At 41.8% G+C, this 18506-nt stretch overlaps 1 protein-coding gene across 2 annotated transcripts in view; it reads right to left on the reverse strand.

Annotated features, from left to right (window-relative positions):
* LOC134336858 (cytochrome P450 2D3-like) overlaps window positions 1–18211 on the reverse strand; it is a 52662-nt gene extending 34451 nt beyond the window's left edge. For both annotated transcript variants that reach the window (XM_063031445.1, XM_063031444.1), the window contains exons 1-3: window positions 17870–18211; window positions 8323–8491; window positions 1732–1884 (exon numbers count right to left, since the gene is read on the reverse strand). In XM_063031445.1, coding sequence (XP_062887515.1) covers window positions 1732–1884; window positions 8323–8491; window positions 17870–18196 — 649 coding nt within the window. In that variant the 5' untranslated portion in view covers window positions 18197–18211. The remainder of the gene's footprint in view (window positions 1–1731; window positions 1885–8322; window positions 8492–17869) is intronic.
* Between the last annotated feature and the right edge of the window lie 295 nt (window positions 18212–18506).

Raw genomic sequence — 18506 nt, forward strand, 5'->3', positions numbered from 1 at the left:
CACATCCCTCGCTGTACAACAGCCTCCGAGCCAGCCTCAGATATACCATCTAACTCATTCAAAACTGTTGCCAAAATCCTTCATGCATACTAAGCCCATTCAGTCACAATCCTGTTCTCGCAACACACATCAAAGTTGCTGGTGAATGCAGCAGGCCAGGCAGCATCTCTAGGAAGAGCTACAGTCGACGTTTCAGGCCAAGACCCTTCGTCAGGACTAACAGAAGGAAGAGTTAGTAAGAGATTTGAAAGTGGGAGGAGGAGGGGGAGATCCAAAATGATAGGAGAAGACAGGAGGGGGAGGGATGGAGCCAAGAGCTGGACAGGTGATTGGCAAAGAGGATATGAGAGGATCATGGGACAGGAGGCCCAGGGAGAAGGAAAAGGGGGAGGGGGACCCAGAGGATGGACAACCCTGTTCTCTACTGGATTCAGATCTACCAGAAGCTCACTCTTAAATAAGTTGAATAACTGCCTGGCATTTCTTCCAATCTCTGCAACCTTCCCTCTGGGAACTCTCCATCTACCTATACCTCTGAAATCAGCATGGTTTCCTCAAAAGTCTTGCCTGCTAAATCCGTGGAAATCTTTGGCAAAATAACAGGAAGGCTGACAGAGCAGTCAATGGATGTTGGTTGGCTAGTGGTGAATACTTGTGTTCCACAGGGATCAGTGTTAGGACTGCTTCTTTTCGCATTATATGTCAATGATTTGGATGATGGAATTGATGGCTTAGTGGCCAAGTTCGTGGATGATACAAAGATAAGATAGAGGGGCAAATAGTGTTGAGGAAGCAGAGAGTCTGCAAAGGGACTTTGCCAGTTTATAAGAATGGGCAAAGAAGTGACAGAAGTGTAGAGAAGTGTAAATTGCACTTTGGAAGAACAAATAAAGGCATAGACAATTTTCTAAACAGGGAGTGAATTCAAAAATTTGAAAAGGGACTTAGGAGTCCTAGTGCAGGATTTGAACTTGCAGATTAAGTTAGTGGTAAAGAAGGCAAATGCAATGTTAACATTCATTTTGGGACAACTTGAATATAAAATTTTAAAAAATGTACTGCTGAGGCTTTATAAGACATTGGTCAAGCAGCACTTGGACTTTTGAGAGTAGCTTTGGGTCAATTATCTAAGAAAGAATGTGCTGACATTTGAGGAGGTTCATGAGAATGATCCCAGGAATGAAAAGGTTAATGTATGAGGAGCACTTGATGGCTCTAGGCTTGTGCTTGCTGAAGTTTAGAAGAATGAAGGTGGATCTCATTGGCACCTATTGAATACTGAAAGGCCAGACAGAGAGAATGCGGAGAGTCCAGGACCAGAGAGCCCAGCCCAGGAATACAAGGACGCTGCTTTAGAACAGAGACAAGGAGGAATGTTTTTAGCCAGGGTGTGATGAATCTGTAGAGTGCATTGCCACAGATGGCTGTGTCAGTGAGTATATTTAAAATGAACGTTGATAGATTCTTGAAAACAAGGACATCAAAAGTTGCAGGGTGAAGCCAAAGTTGAAATCAAGCATGATGGAGGGATACTTCTGTTCCTTCTCTGCACATTTACTCACCCAGGTTGCTTCTTGCTCTGAACCTCTGGAAACCTTTGACCTAGTGTTCAGTCACATGCCCTAATGTATCTCTGCTGTCCTTCTGTGACGCACTGGGTTTACCAAGGTGCCAGACCACCAACCATAGCACAAGACCAAAGAACAGCAGTTGTTCCTCAGAATCACCCACCTTGTTCACTTTCAAAACCTTCAATTAAAAATTCAGCCTCTTCCACAATTTGCAATTCGAGGGACTTCTTTCCGAGCCCAAAGTTCTTCAGGTTCAAGAGTGAAAATTTCCTTTGCTGTTTCCACCAGTCTCCGTACTTTGCAAACACGATACCTGGATGGGTGTAGCAGGAATGTCGTTTCATTCATCTTCATTTTCAACCAGTCCTTCAACAAGTATCTAAATGAGCAGTTGAAATAGCAAGATAGAGAAAGCTACAGTCTAAGTACTGGGAAATGGGTTAGCATTGATTATCACCATGGAGATGATGGGCTGAAGAGCCTGTTTCTGTATTCATTGATTTCTAAGATTTATTCATTTTAATTTACAATTAGATATTCACCCGGATCCTAAAGAATCAGCATGATATTTTAAGCAGAGTGGAGTAACAAGACTGGATTAACATGCAAAGGTGGATTACCCAGATCATTCCTACCTGCAATCTAGTGTAATATATCATCAACAGAAACAAACTCTTGCCCCTTCTGGGCCATACTGTTTTGTGTGTTCTGGGAGATGGGAGCCAGTGTGTCCAGGGGAACTTCAACCAGAAAACCAGGGACCACAGTATACACTTTGGTACTGAATGTTGAGTTCTGTTCATGTAGTCTATGTAAGTATTTAGCATGCATGCACACTCTCTCTGTGTGCACGCGTGGAGGGAAGGGAATTATGGGGTGTAAAGTTGGCAGTCCTCTGATATTGAAGGGTGACGTTGAAAGTAAAGTTGTTTAAACAAAAGAAAAATGTGTCCTTGTTGTTTGGGCATTAACAGTGCTAGCAAAGGGTGGTTTTCAATAATAGGATCCCACCCAGCATTTGATGAGACTGAGTCTTACGAAAGCTGGAAAAATGAAATTGGAATATGGACTCGTGTTATGGAACTAGAGAAGACGAAGCAAGCCTTGGCTGTTGCGTTGTCGCTTTCGGGAAGAGCGGGAGAAACCGTGATGGGTATATGCTACTAAATACACTTAACTCTTGTTTTTTGAGGATAGCAAAGGATCGGATTTATGAGGCATATTCAGACTTTGACAATATAGAAATAATTCTAAAAATACGGCTGATTATATTATTGACTTTGACAAAGTGCACTTTCATGCGTAAATACAAAACGGAATTTCCTGGTGCTGTATTAGCTTTTAAATTATTAGACACTGTGTGTCTAAGCATAAAGGACAGACAGCTAGAGTTATCTGCATGCACAGAACTTACATTTGCATCTATGAAATCAACACCGAAGAGGACTTTTGGTGAAAAGGCCACTAAGACAACAGTCGGAATTAGTTTGAGTCAGGAAATGGCATTCTTCACTGACCTCAGAGAGACCAGGCAAGGATACCATCACCTGGCACAAATCCAATAAACAAGTATGATAGGAGATCGAAATGTGTGGAATGTCGAAGTATTTACCACTGGGCAAGGAAGTGTCCACACAGAACCAAACAAGTTAGGCTAACTGAAGAAATAACAGATCTGAAGATGTAGAAGAGTGCCATATCACCGTTGGTGAAGGAATCACTTACTAATGATTGGACGTGGCATCAAAGGTTACAGGGAGAATGCCAGGAAATGGGGTTGAGGAGGAGAAAAACAGGATCAGCTATGACTGAATGGCGGAGCAGACTCGATGGGCCAAAAGCCTAATTCTGCTCCTGTGTCTTATGGACTAATGCGGAGACCTCTGAGGCGGAGATTTTGATGGTAGAATCTCTAGGATCTGCTGCTATTGATACAGCATGCACACACACACACATTGTGCGGAGAAAAATAGCTTGAAATCTACGTAAGTGAACTAAACCAGAATGAAGTGCAGAAACCGGTGAACACAGATACACCCAGTAACAAAGCATTCAAATTTGGAGATGGAAAGATCGTACATTCCACCAAAAGAGTGAAAATTCCTGCAAAAATAGGGCTGAAATAAGGTTACATTGAAACGAAGGTGCTGCTATTGAACATTCCGTTACTCTTGAGTAAATCTTCCCTAACAAAAGCAAGAGCGTTACTGGATATGGAGAATGACCAGGCAATGATGTTTTAACAGCCAGTGTCTCTTGAGCTCAGCAGCTCTGGGCATTACTGTGTGAACATTCTAGATAAAGACACTATTGAGAATCAATGTGAGAATGAAGTAATAAATGTCACACACAACATGACCAGAGATGAGAAATGCAAGGTGTTGCTCAAACTTCACAAGCAGTTCGGACACGCTTCAATTGATGGACTTCAGAAACGGCTCAGGAAACAAAGATGCAGATTATTTTTCCATTCTAAAGCAGATAATTGACAGCTGCGAGATTGCCCAAGCCCAAGCCTGTAGCTGGTCTGAATACAATGAAACAGCAGCCATAAACCTACATGAACTGGAGTAAGGAGTGTGGTATCTCCACATCACTGATGAGTTCACACGTTTCAGTGCTGGTAGCATTGTATACACAAAGAGACCCTCAGAGATAGTAAAAAACTTCATCCATTCCTGGATAAGTGTGCACGGTCCACCTTGGAAAGTATTCAGTGATAATGGTGGTGAATTTAATAATGATGAATTCAGAGATATGGCAGAGTACTTTAACATTGAAACAAAGAGAACAACGGTATATAGTCCTTGGAGTAACGGACTTCTAGAGCAACACAATCGAACACTTACTGAAATAATGCCGAAGGCAAAGAAAAGCAATGGCTGTGATTGGAACACAGCCCTGGACTGAGCGCTCATGGTGAAGAGTACATGCACAATATTCATGGCTGTAGCCTGTATCAATTGGTGTCCGGCCAGAATCCAATCCATCCCTCTGTACTGGTTGACAGACCACTTGCACTACAAGCAGTCAATGGGTTGGGAAACATATTTCCCCACTGCACGCATCAAGGAGGGCTTTCACTGAAGCAGAGTGTTCAGAGACAATTCAAAGAGCACTGAGGGCACAGATCCATCTGACAAATGGAAAATATGACACAGGGGACAATGTGTATTACAAAAGATCAAACTGTACAGAACGGAAAGTTCCTGGAGTTGTCATTGGTCAGGATGGAGTTGTGGTATTTGGGAGACATGGAGATACATACAGTTTGTGAAAGTACAGCATTTCAGACTATGTCAAGCACAAACTGAAGACCATCAAAACTCTATGGAGAATGACACAGAAAATGAAAAGCACTTACCTGGTACACTGTCACATAGCACAGACAAGGATGAGGAGAGTGCAGATAGGGACCCAACAGAGTTGCTCAATGGTGGCACAGACAGTGCAGGAGAGAGTGCAGCTGGGGACTCAATAGAGTTGTTCAACGGTGGCACATTAAGTGTGGAAGAGAGTGCAGTTAGGGACTCAACAGAGTTGCTCAATGGGGGCACAGACAGTGCGGAAAAGTGTGCAGTTGAGAATTCAACAGATTTGCCTGAACAGAAATTATGACAAGTGCAAAGATAACATGGAAATTTCATTTTTAAAACAGTACACACTGTGAAATTAGCAGACCAAAACACTGGCATCTCATACAAATCTGAAATCTTAGTACAAGCAGGCAAAGCCACTGGGAGTGACAAAAGTTGGCACAACTTGAATTACCTAGAACCAGTCACAGTTGCTGGCACTGCAGGGTCAGTCAACACGTCATGTGTAGACAGACTTCATATTGAATCAGGCTGGGCCATCTGAGAAATATCAAGATGAAGATGTCTGAGTAACTAAAGAGGTGTCGTTTGAATCCACAAATTAAGATGAAATCAGAAATTGGAGAAATAATATAGTGTTTGAGGAAGCTATAGACATTGGCCAAAAGACAATGCCTACAAGATGTGTGTGCACCCTGAAAGAAATCATGATGGGAATTTTACCAACATCTGGTTGCTAAAGGTTTTGAGGAGCCGTACATAGAAGAACTCCAAAAAAACTCGCCAGCATGTGCATCAGAGTCTCTCCGACTACTTCTATCAGTGATATGTTCAAAGTATTGGCAATCCCACTGCATGGATATAAAATCCACATTCTTACAGGGAATAGAGCTGTCATTTGATGTTTACATTAAACTCCCCCCACCCTGAAGGCAGAAGCAAAGGAATACCCGGCAAACTCAAAAAGTGTGTGTATGGTCTGGCAGACGCATCACTCTACTGGTATAAAAAGGTCAAGGAAATAATGTTGAAAACGGGTGGAAAGATGTCACAAGAACATCCTAAAGGTTAACTTGCAGGTAGAGTTGGTGGTGAGGAAGCAAAGTACAATGTTAGCCTTCATTTTAAGATGTCTAGAATACAAGAGCAGGATGTGATGCTGAGGCTTTATAAGGCACTGATGAGGACTCACCTTGAGTATTGTGAACAGTTTTGGGCTCCTGATCTAAGAAAAGATGTGCTGGCCCAGAGACGGTCCAGAAGAGGTTCACAAGGATGATTCTCAGAATGAAAGGGTTACCATTTGATAGCTCTGGGTCTGTACTTTTTGGAATTTAGAAGGATGAGAGGGTATCTTATTAAAACCTTTCAAATGTTGAAAGACACAGACAGAGTAGATGTGGAAAGGATATTTCCCAGGGTGGGAGAGTCTAAGACAAGAGGGCACAGCCTCAGGATAGAGGGATGTCCATTTAAAACAGAGATACAGAGAAATTTTTTTAGCCAGAGGACGGTGAATTTGTGGAATTTGTTACCACAGGCAGCTGTGGAGGCCAGGTCGTTGGGTGTATTTAAGGCAGAGCTTGTTAGGTTCTTGATTAGACATGGCATCACAGGTTATGGGGAACACAAACAAGAGAAAATCTGCAGATGCTGGAAATACGAGCAACGCACAAAAAATGCTGGAGGAACTCAACAAGTCAGGCAGCCTCTGCAGAAAAAAGCAGAGTCAACATTTTGGGCCGAAACCCTTCAGCAGGACTGCCAAAGGGTTTTGGTCTGAAATGTCAGCTGTGCTTTTCTCTATAGATCTGGCCTGGCCTGCTGAGAGATTATGGGGAGAAGGCCTGGGAGTGTGGCTAAGAAGGGGAACGAAGGGTCAGTCATGATTAAATGGCTGAGCGAACTCAACAGGCCAAACAGCCTAATTCCACCGCCATGTCTTATGGCCTTATGGTCTATGTGGATCCAGCTGTTTTTTACTGGCAAGATTCAGGATATCATGTGATTGGAAAAATTGCCTGTCATGTAGATGACTTCATAAGGGAAGACTGATAAAACTTAGCCACAACAGTTATCTTTCAGCTAAATTCAGCCTTTCAAGTTAGACGGTAGGAACATGACAGATTCTATATAGGGATAGACATCCTTTCTGTTGATGGAACAGTAAAACTGCACCAAGAAAGCTACATCGGGAATCTTCAGGCAATCTGCTTGGAATCCTCACATGCCACACAACGGTATTCGCCCCGCAGTGAAGCTGAAGCGGGGCAACTTGAGTCAAAGATAGGTCAGATTCTATGGGTGGCACGTCAGAGCAAACCTGACATCATGTTTGATACCTGAAGCTTGGCATCCAGCAAAGAAAAATGCCACAGTACAAACTTTACATGTGGCAAACAAGTTATAGTGCGCAGAATTCAATCTGAAAAAGTAGTCTTGAAGTTTTCACAGCTTGGAAAAGATAGCTTACCGAGGCTCGTTGGCTTCAGTGGTGCCTCAGTTGGAAATCTCCCTGATGGTGGAACTCAAGGGGGATATTTTATTGTACTGATGGGAGAAGATGGAAGATTTTCACAATGCTGTTTGTCTGGCCACAATTTATTCTGAGCTTTCTCATGGTGACCCAAAGGAGGATAATGTACATATAACTTGTGTTAGAGACAGTGACTCTTTGGTTGACGCCATCAAATCCACCAAGTCAGTTACAGAGAAGAGGCTTCGCATAGAGATAAACAGCTCCAAGGAACTCGTCCAAGCACAGAAAATTCATCACGTGTTATGATCAACTACAAAGGAACAACTAGTCTCACAAAAAAGGGAGGTCCAGCTCTTGTGCTGTTAAAGCACTTAGTGAAGGCATTTGGTACCTTAAGAATTGTATTAACTTCAAGGATTAGAACTAATTCCCATATCCTAATGGACATTGGAGTTGTCTTTAAATTTGTTTTCAAGTTTGCTTTTTTAATATATACATAAAAAGGATGGGAGATTGTTCAGTTCTGTTCTTTTGGAGTATGTAACAACTTTGTATGCGTACACACTCTCCCTGGGAGAGCGATTATGGGATGTAAAGGTGGGGGCCATTAGGTATTGAAGGGAGATGTTGAAAATAAAGTTGTTTAAACAAGTGAAAAATGTGTGCTTGTTGTTTGGCCGTTAACAGTGAACTCACTGTTTCTGGTGACTAGTGTGTCTGATGGGGGGAGACAACATTCCCCAACCCATCCCCACTTAAATGATATTTCACCTTCCTGAGGAAGTGGTTGCTAAACCTCTTGAGGTGCACTGGATACAACGAACCCCCCCCCCCCCCCGCTCCAAAGCTCTAGTGGTGGGGTTTAGGTCTTCTACCAAAACATGTGAAGTCCAATTATTCCCGATCCCTCCCACCTGATGCACAGGTCAGTCTCCGGATCCTGGTTCATACTCACCTTCCCCATGCTGCTCAAAGAACTTCTCATAGATTGGAAAGTTGGGCCGATCTGCAAAGTCTTCCGATTTCTTCACCAGAGCCTCTTTCAGGGTCTTGTAGCCACTCAGCACCACCAGGTTTGTCCATCCAAACTCTAAACTCACCACATCGCCGTACTTCTTCCACAGCTGAAAGAGAAAGCACCAGGACGTTACCGTAACTCTCAGAGACCAAACACAGAAAAGAACAGAGACTGCACCATCGCTGAGTTCTCAGTCAGAGCCAGCACCTATTTACTCTGCTCCACTGCTGCTGTTGACTCTTCATCCTTTGTACCATTGAAAAAAGTGGGCTGGAGCCCTTGTGCCATTGTTTCCCCACTCATTATCCATCCCCGGATGGGCAAACACCAGCCCTGCCACAAAAGCACTGCTTCAAAATCAAAATGAAGCATATTGTCATGTATATAGGTAAACATATGCACAAGTGCAATGAAAATCTTACTCGTAACAACATCATAGACATGTATCAGTGGGGAAACAACATTCACAAATAAAACATAAGTTATATAAAATTATACAAGAAATAGCAGAATTATAACAAAGAGCAAAGTCCATCTAGTGACGTATAAAAATGGTTACAGTTTTGCTGTACTGAAGTAATGCTTTGGGCTGTGCCGGTTGGACCAAGAACTGAATAGTGAAAGGGAAGCAACTATTATTGAACCTCGTGGTGTGGGACTTCAGGCTTCTGTATCTCCTGCCTAATTGTAGTTGCAAAACAGGTGGCGCACTCTGGGTGGTGAGGATCTTTGATGATAGAGATTGACTTTTTGAGGCAGGGCCTCACTGCGCAGGGTCACTACTCACGGCAGCTTCTTACATCCTAGCACATTCAAATTGCTGTAGCAGACCATGATGCCACCATTCAGAGCAGATTCAAAAGTGTTTCTGTAGAAGCTTGTTGGAGTGTTTGGACACTTACCGAACCTCTTTAACATTATGAGAAAGTAAAGATGCTGCAGAAACATTGGAGACATATAAGAGTTATGTAGAAATGCAAGCCAGAATCTTACTTTATTTTCAATGGATACCCTTCTGTATTAAAGCATTGTTTCAATATTGATCTCATCGAAGGACTACTCCACTCCCTATCTGATGCAAAGAAACCAGTTATGTAACTACCATGCTTTCTTTTTGCTTTACCCATGGGATCCACCATGTAGAGAAATGTTTTTTTTTAAACCAACACATGGCCTCAAGCTGGAACAGGCTAAAAAAGGAATCTAAAACCAGGCTGGTATTTGGCACATATTTACATCACAGTTTGATGCTACCAGATTTAAAGTATAGTGAACTATGAATACACCTGGTACACAGCACTTATAGAACAAGATGATCCAGAAGTTAAAGGTGAGGTGATGCTAAAGGGTAAATTCACATTTTCATGGCCCACTGAGCATTGCACAGGATTGCAAGCAGAATCTTCAGCCCACCACCTGGACTACTTGTCAAAACCATTGTTGTACTTTGACAGCTGAGCACGTGATTAACCTTTACTTCATTGACTTCAGGAAGTAGGGCGAAGCACACACCTCTGTCAGTATTAAAGGTGTTGAGAGGGAGATGGTTGAGAACTTCAAGTTCCTAGTTGTAAAAATGACTGGCAAGCTGTCCTGATTCTGCCACGTGAATGCCGCAGTCAAGGAAGCATGTCAGTGCCTCTACTTCTTCAGAAGGCCAAGAAAATCCAGCAGATCAGCAAAGACCCTCACCAATTTTTACAGATGCATCATTCCAGATGGATCACAGCTGGGTATAACAATCATACACATAAGAACATAAGACAGTGAAGAGTTTTGGGTACGCCGCCGTTTATTGTTTAAACCAGCCTCACATCTAGTGATTGTGTCTGCACTTCCCTACTGCCTCGGGGAAGCACATACAGTAACACAATCTCAGGCCCCTCCCGCCGCATTCATTCTCGCTTCTCCCCTCTCTCATCGGGCAGAAGACACAAAAGCTTGAGAATAGCCAGACTCTATGACAGCTTCTATCCCAGTGTTATTAGACTTTAGAACAGGGGTAGGCAACCTTCGGCCCGCGAGCAAATATTGGGATACTATGCTTATCCGGCCCGTGAGCGATTTTTCCTTATTCTGAGTGTTTCACACGACCATGGTGTCTTGTTACACTGGCCCCAGGTTCCGTTTTGTTCCAAACCAAACACTGGTATATACAAATGACAGGAAGGCAGACTACCCTATTAATATGTATTAGATACTCTCCGTGCACACACAGGTTTTCAGATGGGATCGTTCAAATTTGTGAACAGAAACAGCATCACTGTGTTTTAACAAGAAATCCACGCTAAATATCCAGATATTTACATGTGCTACGATACTTGTTGAATAACTCGCGTTTTGAAATAAAATCAAAGAAAACAATTCCAATGGCAGTGAATGCAAAACGCAGGAAGGTAGACGCTGAGTGCCAAAAAAGCAGTGAAAATGAAGGAAATACCTGTGCCAGCCACGAAGTCTCAAAGCATATTGCAGAAAAGATGAAGCCTTTTACAAATGGAGAGTTTGTCAAAGAATGTTTACTGACAGTGGTGGATATTGTTTGTCCTGAAAAGAAATCTTTATTTGCATCTATCAGCCTGTCAGCAAGAATGATCACACAGCGAGTTGAAGAAATGTCAGCTGATGTTAAAAGTTGTTTAAGGGATGCCTGCGAAGAATTGCATTTTTTTCTCAATTGTGCTTGATGAGAGTACAGACTTGAGAGACACTGCTCAACTTGCAGTGTTTGTGCGAGGAGTGACCTCAACTTCTCAAATTTTTGAAGGGTTTATTCAATTAATTCCTATGAAGGACACGGTTACTGGGGCAGACATTTTTGAAGCCTTGCTGAAAATGATGTCAGAAATGAAACTTAATGTTTCGAAGCTAATTGGCATCACAACTGATGGGGCACCAGCAATGGTGGGACAGAAAAACTAAACTGAGTTCTTTGATTACTAATTGGCACCTTTGGTTAAACACAAATGATTTTCTAGCATGTGTTATTCATTAATTTGAGGCAAAACATAACTAGATGTATTTTAAATAGATAATTCCCATATTTCAAGTTTTTATGGCATTTATCTGGCCCACCGTCTGCTCATTAATACATGATCCAGCCCACAGAGGCAAAAAGGTTGCCAACCCCTGCTCTAGAACAGGGGTCCCCAACCTTTATTGCACTGCGGACCGATTTAATATCGACAATATTCTTGTGGACCGGCTGACCCGGGGCGGGGGGTGGGGGGGTGGAGGGGGGTAAGGCTGCCAACGGACAAGAGTAGCAGTCAAATACGTTGTGTTTACCCAGGGAAAGACTACAATGACCATGAAGCATGAAGCCTTGCGTGGGCACCAGTGCGCATGCGTGACATGCGCATGCGTGTTACCAGCCAATTTTTTTTGCTGCAAATCATTTTTGGCCATTCTGTATGGCGGGAGGGGGGGGGTGTTAATCATGACCAGAATATAGGTGATAAGTGGCTAATACACTCACTTTTGTTTCTAAAAGGGTTTATCTAACGAATTTAATATTAAACACTCAGCGCATATTTTCCTCGCATGAATATAGTGATAAGCCAATTATCAGGGGAGGACAGGGGAGTTTGAAGTAAGTGTTGAATGAACTTCCAGTAGAAGTAACAGAATCAGGTTCGATATTATCATTTAAAGAAAAATTGGATAGGTATATGGACAGGAAAGGAATGGAGGGTTATGGTCTGAGTGCAGGTCAGTGGGAGTAGGTAAGAGTAGCGTTTGGCACGGACTAGAAGGGGTGAGATTGCCTGTTTCTGTGCTGTAATTGTTATATGGTTATACAAGTAAGTCAATAGCATCATAACATTTTAAGTACCGTTTGGATATTTAACACACAGCACATATTTTCCCCATATGAACATATAAAATCATTGCAACACACCAATATCGCTGAATCAGTGGGAGCCCTGGGCTTGTTTTCCTGCAACAAGACGATCCTATCGAGGGGTGAAGGGAGACAGCGATACTCGAATGGGTTCCTTATGTCCACTCTATTCCGCAATGTAGTTTGCGTTGCATTCATTGCAGAAAAGCCCACTTCGCAGCGATATGATGTTGGAAATGGAAGCGACGTTTTCAGTGCTTTTGTGACTATCTCAGGATATTCAGCCTTGACTTTGATCCAGAATGCCGGCAGAGATGTTGTGTCAAACATACTTTTCAGCCCGTCGTCATTTGCAAGCTCGAGGAGTTGATCTTCCCGCGCTGACATGGATGACGCGCGCGTAATGACATCGCGTGCGTTCAAGCTCAACAGGGCGTGACAGGGAATGAGGAAAGGTGCAGCTGACTCATATCGCCAAATTATATTGTTTCCTCGCGGCCCGGTTGTTGGGGACCACTGCTCTAGAATGACGCTCTTATACACTGAATGATGAATACTGGAATGCCAATATACCTCACATTTTATGTTTCCCTACACGGCACTTGCCTAAGGCTATACTCAATTTTCTTTTTTTTCTGTAATCAATTTTTTTTATTGAAGTTCATCGTCAAACAAACATTTCCATAAAATGTATTTCGGATACTGTACATATATATCATAAAGTCATATTTGTCACAAATCTCCATATAATATTTAGATAGAGTTATATACTTATAGAAAGGAGAGGAAAGAAGGTACGGAGTGATTTTTTTTACAACATAGTCATTGACTTGTGAGAATAAAATCAGACCTATGAGGTGTTATGTAGTTAAACCATTTTTCCCAGTATGAATCAAATTGTTCCAACTTATGATTAACAGATGCTGTTATCTTCTCCGTTTTGTAAGTGTCCATTGTAATTTCTATCCATATATTTGAAGTTGGGCTCTCCTGTGATAACCATTTCCTGGTAAGGGTCTTTTTACCAGCCACCAGCAGCATATTCATTAAATATTTGTCTCTTTTCAACCATTCTTGAGGTATGTACCCAAAATATACGGTCTTACTTTCTAGGGGTATTTCACATTTAAAGATGTCTTGTAGGGCATTGTGTATCCCACTCCAATAGTCTTTGGTAACGGGGCATTCCCAGAAAATATGATAATAGTTTGCATTTTGACTTCCACAATTTCTCCAGCAAACAGGGAGGTTTCTATCATAATGGGATTTCTGAGAGGGTGTAATAAAATATCTTATCAAGTTTTTCCACCCAAACTCCTTCTATTTCTGTGAACTGGTACATTTCCATTGATATCTCCATATTATTGTCCATTCTTCCTCAGGTATTATTATCCCTCCTTCCTTCTCCCATTTTGTTTTAATGTATGGAGTCGAATGTGTTTTAAGATTTGACAAACCCTTATACATGCTTGAAATTATTCTACTACAGTTGTCTGAATTATATGCTTTTCTAAATAGCTCTATCAAACATGTACTTGCCATGGTTACATTTTTACCCATCCTATTAACATACTGTTGCATCTGTAAATATCTATAAAAGTTTTGGTTTTCTAATAAGTGTTTCTGTTCGAGCATTTCAAAACTGAACAGTGTGCCTTCTTTCATTATATTGCAAATAGCTGTTATTCCTTTAGCTGTCCAGTCCTTAAATCTAGCATCCAGTTTGTTCGGTGTAAAATCTGAGTCATATGCACACCATTTAAGAATTGCAATGTCTCCCTCTAGTTTATATTCCTTTATAATAGTTTTCCATATTTTAAGAGTCCATTTCACCCATGGGTTATCAATAGTATCTATGTAACTTTGTAGGTTGTTATCAGCCAAAATTGTCTGTTTGGGGATGGAAAGTATCCTCTTTTCAGTGTTTTTCCATTGAGCATCATATGATGGGTTGCACCAGCATATCACAGCTCTCAACTGTGCTGCAAAATAGTAATCTCTAAGAGAATGTAGGCCCCATCCCCCCTTTTCCTTGGCTAATTGCGAAGTTTTGTGATGAACCCTAGGCCTTTTACCTTGCCATATATATCTTAATAGCATCTTGTTCCATTCATTGAATTGATTTTGGTTAATCTCTGTTGGCAGGGTCTGAAAGAGATATAGTAGTTTGGGCAGTATATTCATTTTAATAGATTCAATACTTGAACTGAGACCAAGTAAAGGAATTAGGTTCCATCTTGTTATATCTTCCTTAATTTTTTTATATATAGGGTGATAATTGCATTCTGATAATTTTGCCAGATCTTTTGGCATAATGATGCCCAAATATTTGACAAACTCTGTTTGCCATGCCCAAGGATATCTACTTTCAATTTCTCATGGTGGGCTATAGTTATATGAAAGCTGTTGGGTTTTATCTATGTTGCTCTTGTATCCTGATAATTGGCCATATTGTTCAAAGGATTGCATCAATTTAGGTAAAGAGTATGTTGGTTGCCCTAGATAGATCAAAATGTCATCCACGTAACAGGCCAATTTATGTTCTATCCCTTTAATAGTAATTCCCCTGATATCTTCATTTTGTCTGATGTATTGAGCTAATGGCTCCAGACATAATGCAAAGAGTAGCAGTGATCATGTACAACCCTGTCTCTTGCCCCTTTCTAGGGTAAAATTATTAGATAAATATCCATTGATTTTAATCCTAGCAGTAGGATTGTCATATAGTGCCTGTATAGTTTTAATACTTATGTCATGTAGACCAAATCTATGTAAAACTCTGTAAAGAAAAATCCAATTAATCCAATCAAATGCCTTTTCAGTGTCCACGCTTATCACTATTGCTTCAATTTCATTTTTTTGTATGATCCATAATCTGAAGTGTCCTTTGTATATTGTCTTGTGTTTGGTGTTGTTGTATAAAACCTGTCTGATCATTATGTATCTGTGTGGGTAGAAACACATCGAATTGTTTGGCCATGATGGAGGTAAATAATCTATAATCCATATTAAGAACAGGTATTGGTCTAAATGACCAACATTCCATTTTAGGCGTGAATTTACGTTTCAGGCCGAGACCCTTCATCAGGACTAACTGAAGGAAGAGTGAGTAGGGATTTGAAAGTTGGAGGGGGAGGGGGAGATCCTGACGAAGGGTCGACTACACCTCTTCCTACAGATGCTGCCTGGCCTGCTGCGTTCACCAGCAACTTTGATGTGTGTTGCTTAACATTCCATTTTATCCTTGCCTTCTTTCAGTATAGCTGAGATTATCGCCTCCTTCCAGCTGAGTGGCATTTGCGTCTTTCTTAGAGCCCAGTTCAGTGTGGGGAGCAAAACAGGAAATAACTCATTTCTAAATTCCTTATACCACCCTGCTGTATATCCGTCTGATCCTGGTGACTTGCTTAATTTGAGCCTACTAATTGCAGCTTTTAGTTCAGCTTCAGTTATGTTAGCAAGCATCATTATATTTTGTTCTTTGCTTGAAGTGGGTAACTCTAAAGAATTCAGGAAGTTGTCAATCTGGGCCATGCTTCCCCCTAGAGTTTTGTAAAACATTTCAAAAGCTTCTCGAATTTCACTTAGTTTATTTTTTTTATCACTTTTGTTCTTGGATCCCTAATTCCATTAGATGGATTAACGGGGCAAAATATGCATTTTTCTGGAGGATCCGTTGATTTCAGCTGCCATGCTGGACGATGACATCACTGGAACCCTCTATATTCTATTTTCTATTTGCCTTTTTACTACCCTGATGTAGTTGTGATTTGTCAGCATGCTACACAGACAACTTTTTTCATTGTATCTTGGTACACATGACAATAATGAACAATACCAATATTACATGGCAGAATCACAAAGATAAACCTGGCTAAGCATGGTTGTATACTTTTGAAATGAACAGCGGTAATTTTCTTCCATTTAAATTAATAAAATGAACTTTGGGCAAGTTCTTTATTTGCCAATGCCAATCCTGATGAAGACTCTCTGGAATGCCCCCTCCATAGATGTTGCCTGACTTTCTGAGTTTGTCAAGCATTTTGTGTTTTGCTCTGGATTTCAAACATCTACAGAATCTTATCAACACACACAATGCTAGAGGAACTCTTGTGTTTGTGTCCCTATGTAATTTATCTCAGTACAATTAACCAAGCACTGTTTATATAGTATCTGTGGGTTTGGGGATTCTAAATCAAACTTTCTGGAGCACACTATGGAACTTTTTATGATGAATCGACGCTGTCGATCTGCCTCTCTACCAGAGGCCTTTAGGTTCAGACTCAGGGAATAACTGTCAAACACAGTTTACCTAGAAGTACATGCTGTTTATTAGTAAGCTTGCATCTCAGTTGCCAACACAGAGGCTCTGCTCACCAAGCTTGAGAAAATCTGCAGCCAAGTGAGCCCAGAATACGGTTTGGAGCTGCTGATATAAATTGCTATCACGTATTTTGATAAGGGTAGACCAAGAAGCTTCTTACGGAACAAACACTTCTTTGTTCATAGGAGCTGCCAATAAGTCAGATAGATTTTAGCCCTTTAATTCTGCATATAATTCCTCAACACCAGAGAGAGATTGTGCATCTTTATTCAGATTAGTCAAGACAAAGAATGTAGATTGCTGGAATCAAATGGAGGACAATGCTGCTGAGGTTAAAGATCCACCATTAATGAATGGTGCAGCAGGTATGAGGGACACAATGACCGACTCCTGCCTTTAATTGACACTTTTGGATAATCTGACAGGAAGCAAAGCGAAGCCTCGGGTCTTCAGCCCAAGTCGCTTTAAGGACTGGGTGGTGATATTTTCCTCCTTTGTTCTCGGCAATCAAAACATTTAGAAAAACATTTAGAAATATATAGGAATTTAAAAAATAAGTCTAAGCCATTAATTTACTCAAAATACAATTGTTACAAATTAAAACAACCCGACAAGAAAACAGAACAATTTACAGTATTGAAGACTGTGACTTAGCTACAAATTGTCTTCATCCACGCCGAATCCCGTCTGCACTCGAATCTGGGGTTAAACGGATTCCCTCCCCCACCCCACCCCGCTTTTCGGTGTGCACGGAGACCCAGCTGATGGTCCAGTGATGGAGATCTTTGCAATTATTCATGCCTCCTGCATGCAGACGAAATCCTGAACTCACTGGCATTAAAATTTGCAAAACTGCCTACCCATCCCCAGAAACTGGACGTTCGGATAGCTTCGCGGCATTTACGCAATGTAGAGAAAGGAAAAGGTGTAATGAAAAAAATGGAAAAGGAGAAGGCAACCTGGATAACAATCGGAATAGGGGGAAAAAAACAGAATTGATTGACTGAATTAGAGATAACCAACGGAGAGTAGATTCTACTGAAAAATCATATCCTCCTCCTTCCCCTCCCTGTCCTGCTGAATATTTCCTGCGTTCTCTTTTCTCCGCGTTCCAGGTTCTCCAAGTTTTTAACTTCCTGTTACCTCACATTCCGTCACATTACCTCACAGAGAACTAAAAACTCGTATATTGAAGTGAAATAGAGTGGAAAAAAAACTGCTGGACACAAGGGGAAATGGGGTAAAGGAGGAACTCAACAACATACGAGAAACTGAAAGGGTTAAAGTGTTCTCTCTCTCTCCCCCCCCCCCCTTACCTTTGCGAATGACAGGTGAGGGTTGCTCAGATCCACCTGCAGGATGTTCCCGACGAAAGGGAACCCCCGGGGCCCGGGAGGGTAGTTCCCACACGTCTTCCGCCTCTTCATGAAGTCAAAGACCAGACAAAAGACGGTGCAGAACATGGCCAGCACCGTGAACCTGTCGAAGAGATTGAGCAGGAGCTGCGGGAAAGCCAAGATGTCCATGTTCTCCAGAGCGAACGGGCAGTAAACAAAATGCGCGCAGTCCGTGAGGGAAGGGTGCGGAGGAAAGGGCGCGGTATCCTGGCGCTCCACGCACACACTCTCATGTAACACTTGCATCACAGAGCCAAGGAACTGTCATTGCTGGAATATGGATCAGGAGCAAAGCAACATCAGGGAAGTCAGCAGGCCAGGGAGCAGTTTTGGGGGCAAATGGACAATCCCTTAAAGCGAAACGAAAGAAATGATCACATCCGAGGCGCCATCGAGAAGGCGACTCCCGCGTGCAGCCCCGATGGAAATAATCAAATATTCCCGTTTCAGGTTGCTACAGCTGAAATCCACAGCCACAGCCATGGACAAGACAGTAAGCAACTTCGTTTAGAGGCGATTAAAATATCTGTCACTACTCAGAGAAAGCGAATAAACA

This window comes from Mobula hypostoma, chromosome 23 (genome assembly GCF_963921235.1).
Source record: "Mobula hypostoma chromosome 23, sMobHyp1.1, whole genome shotgun sequence".
Lineage (NCBI taxonomy): Eukaryota > Metazoa > Chordata > Chondrichthyes > Myliobatiformes > Myliobatidae > Mobula > Mobula hypostoma.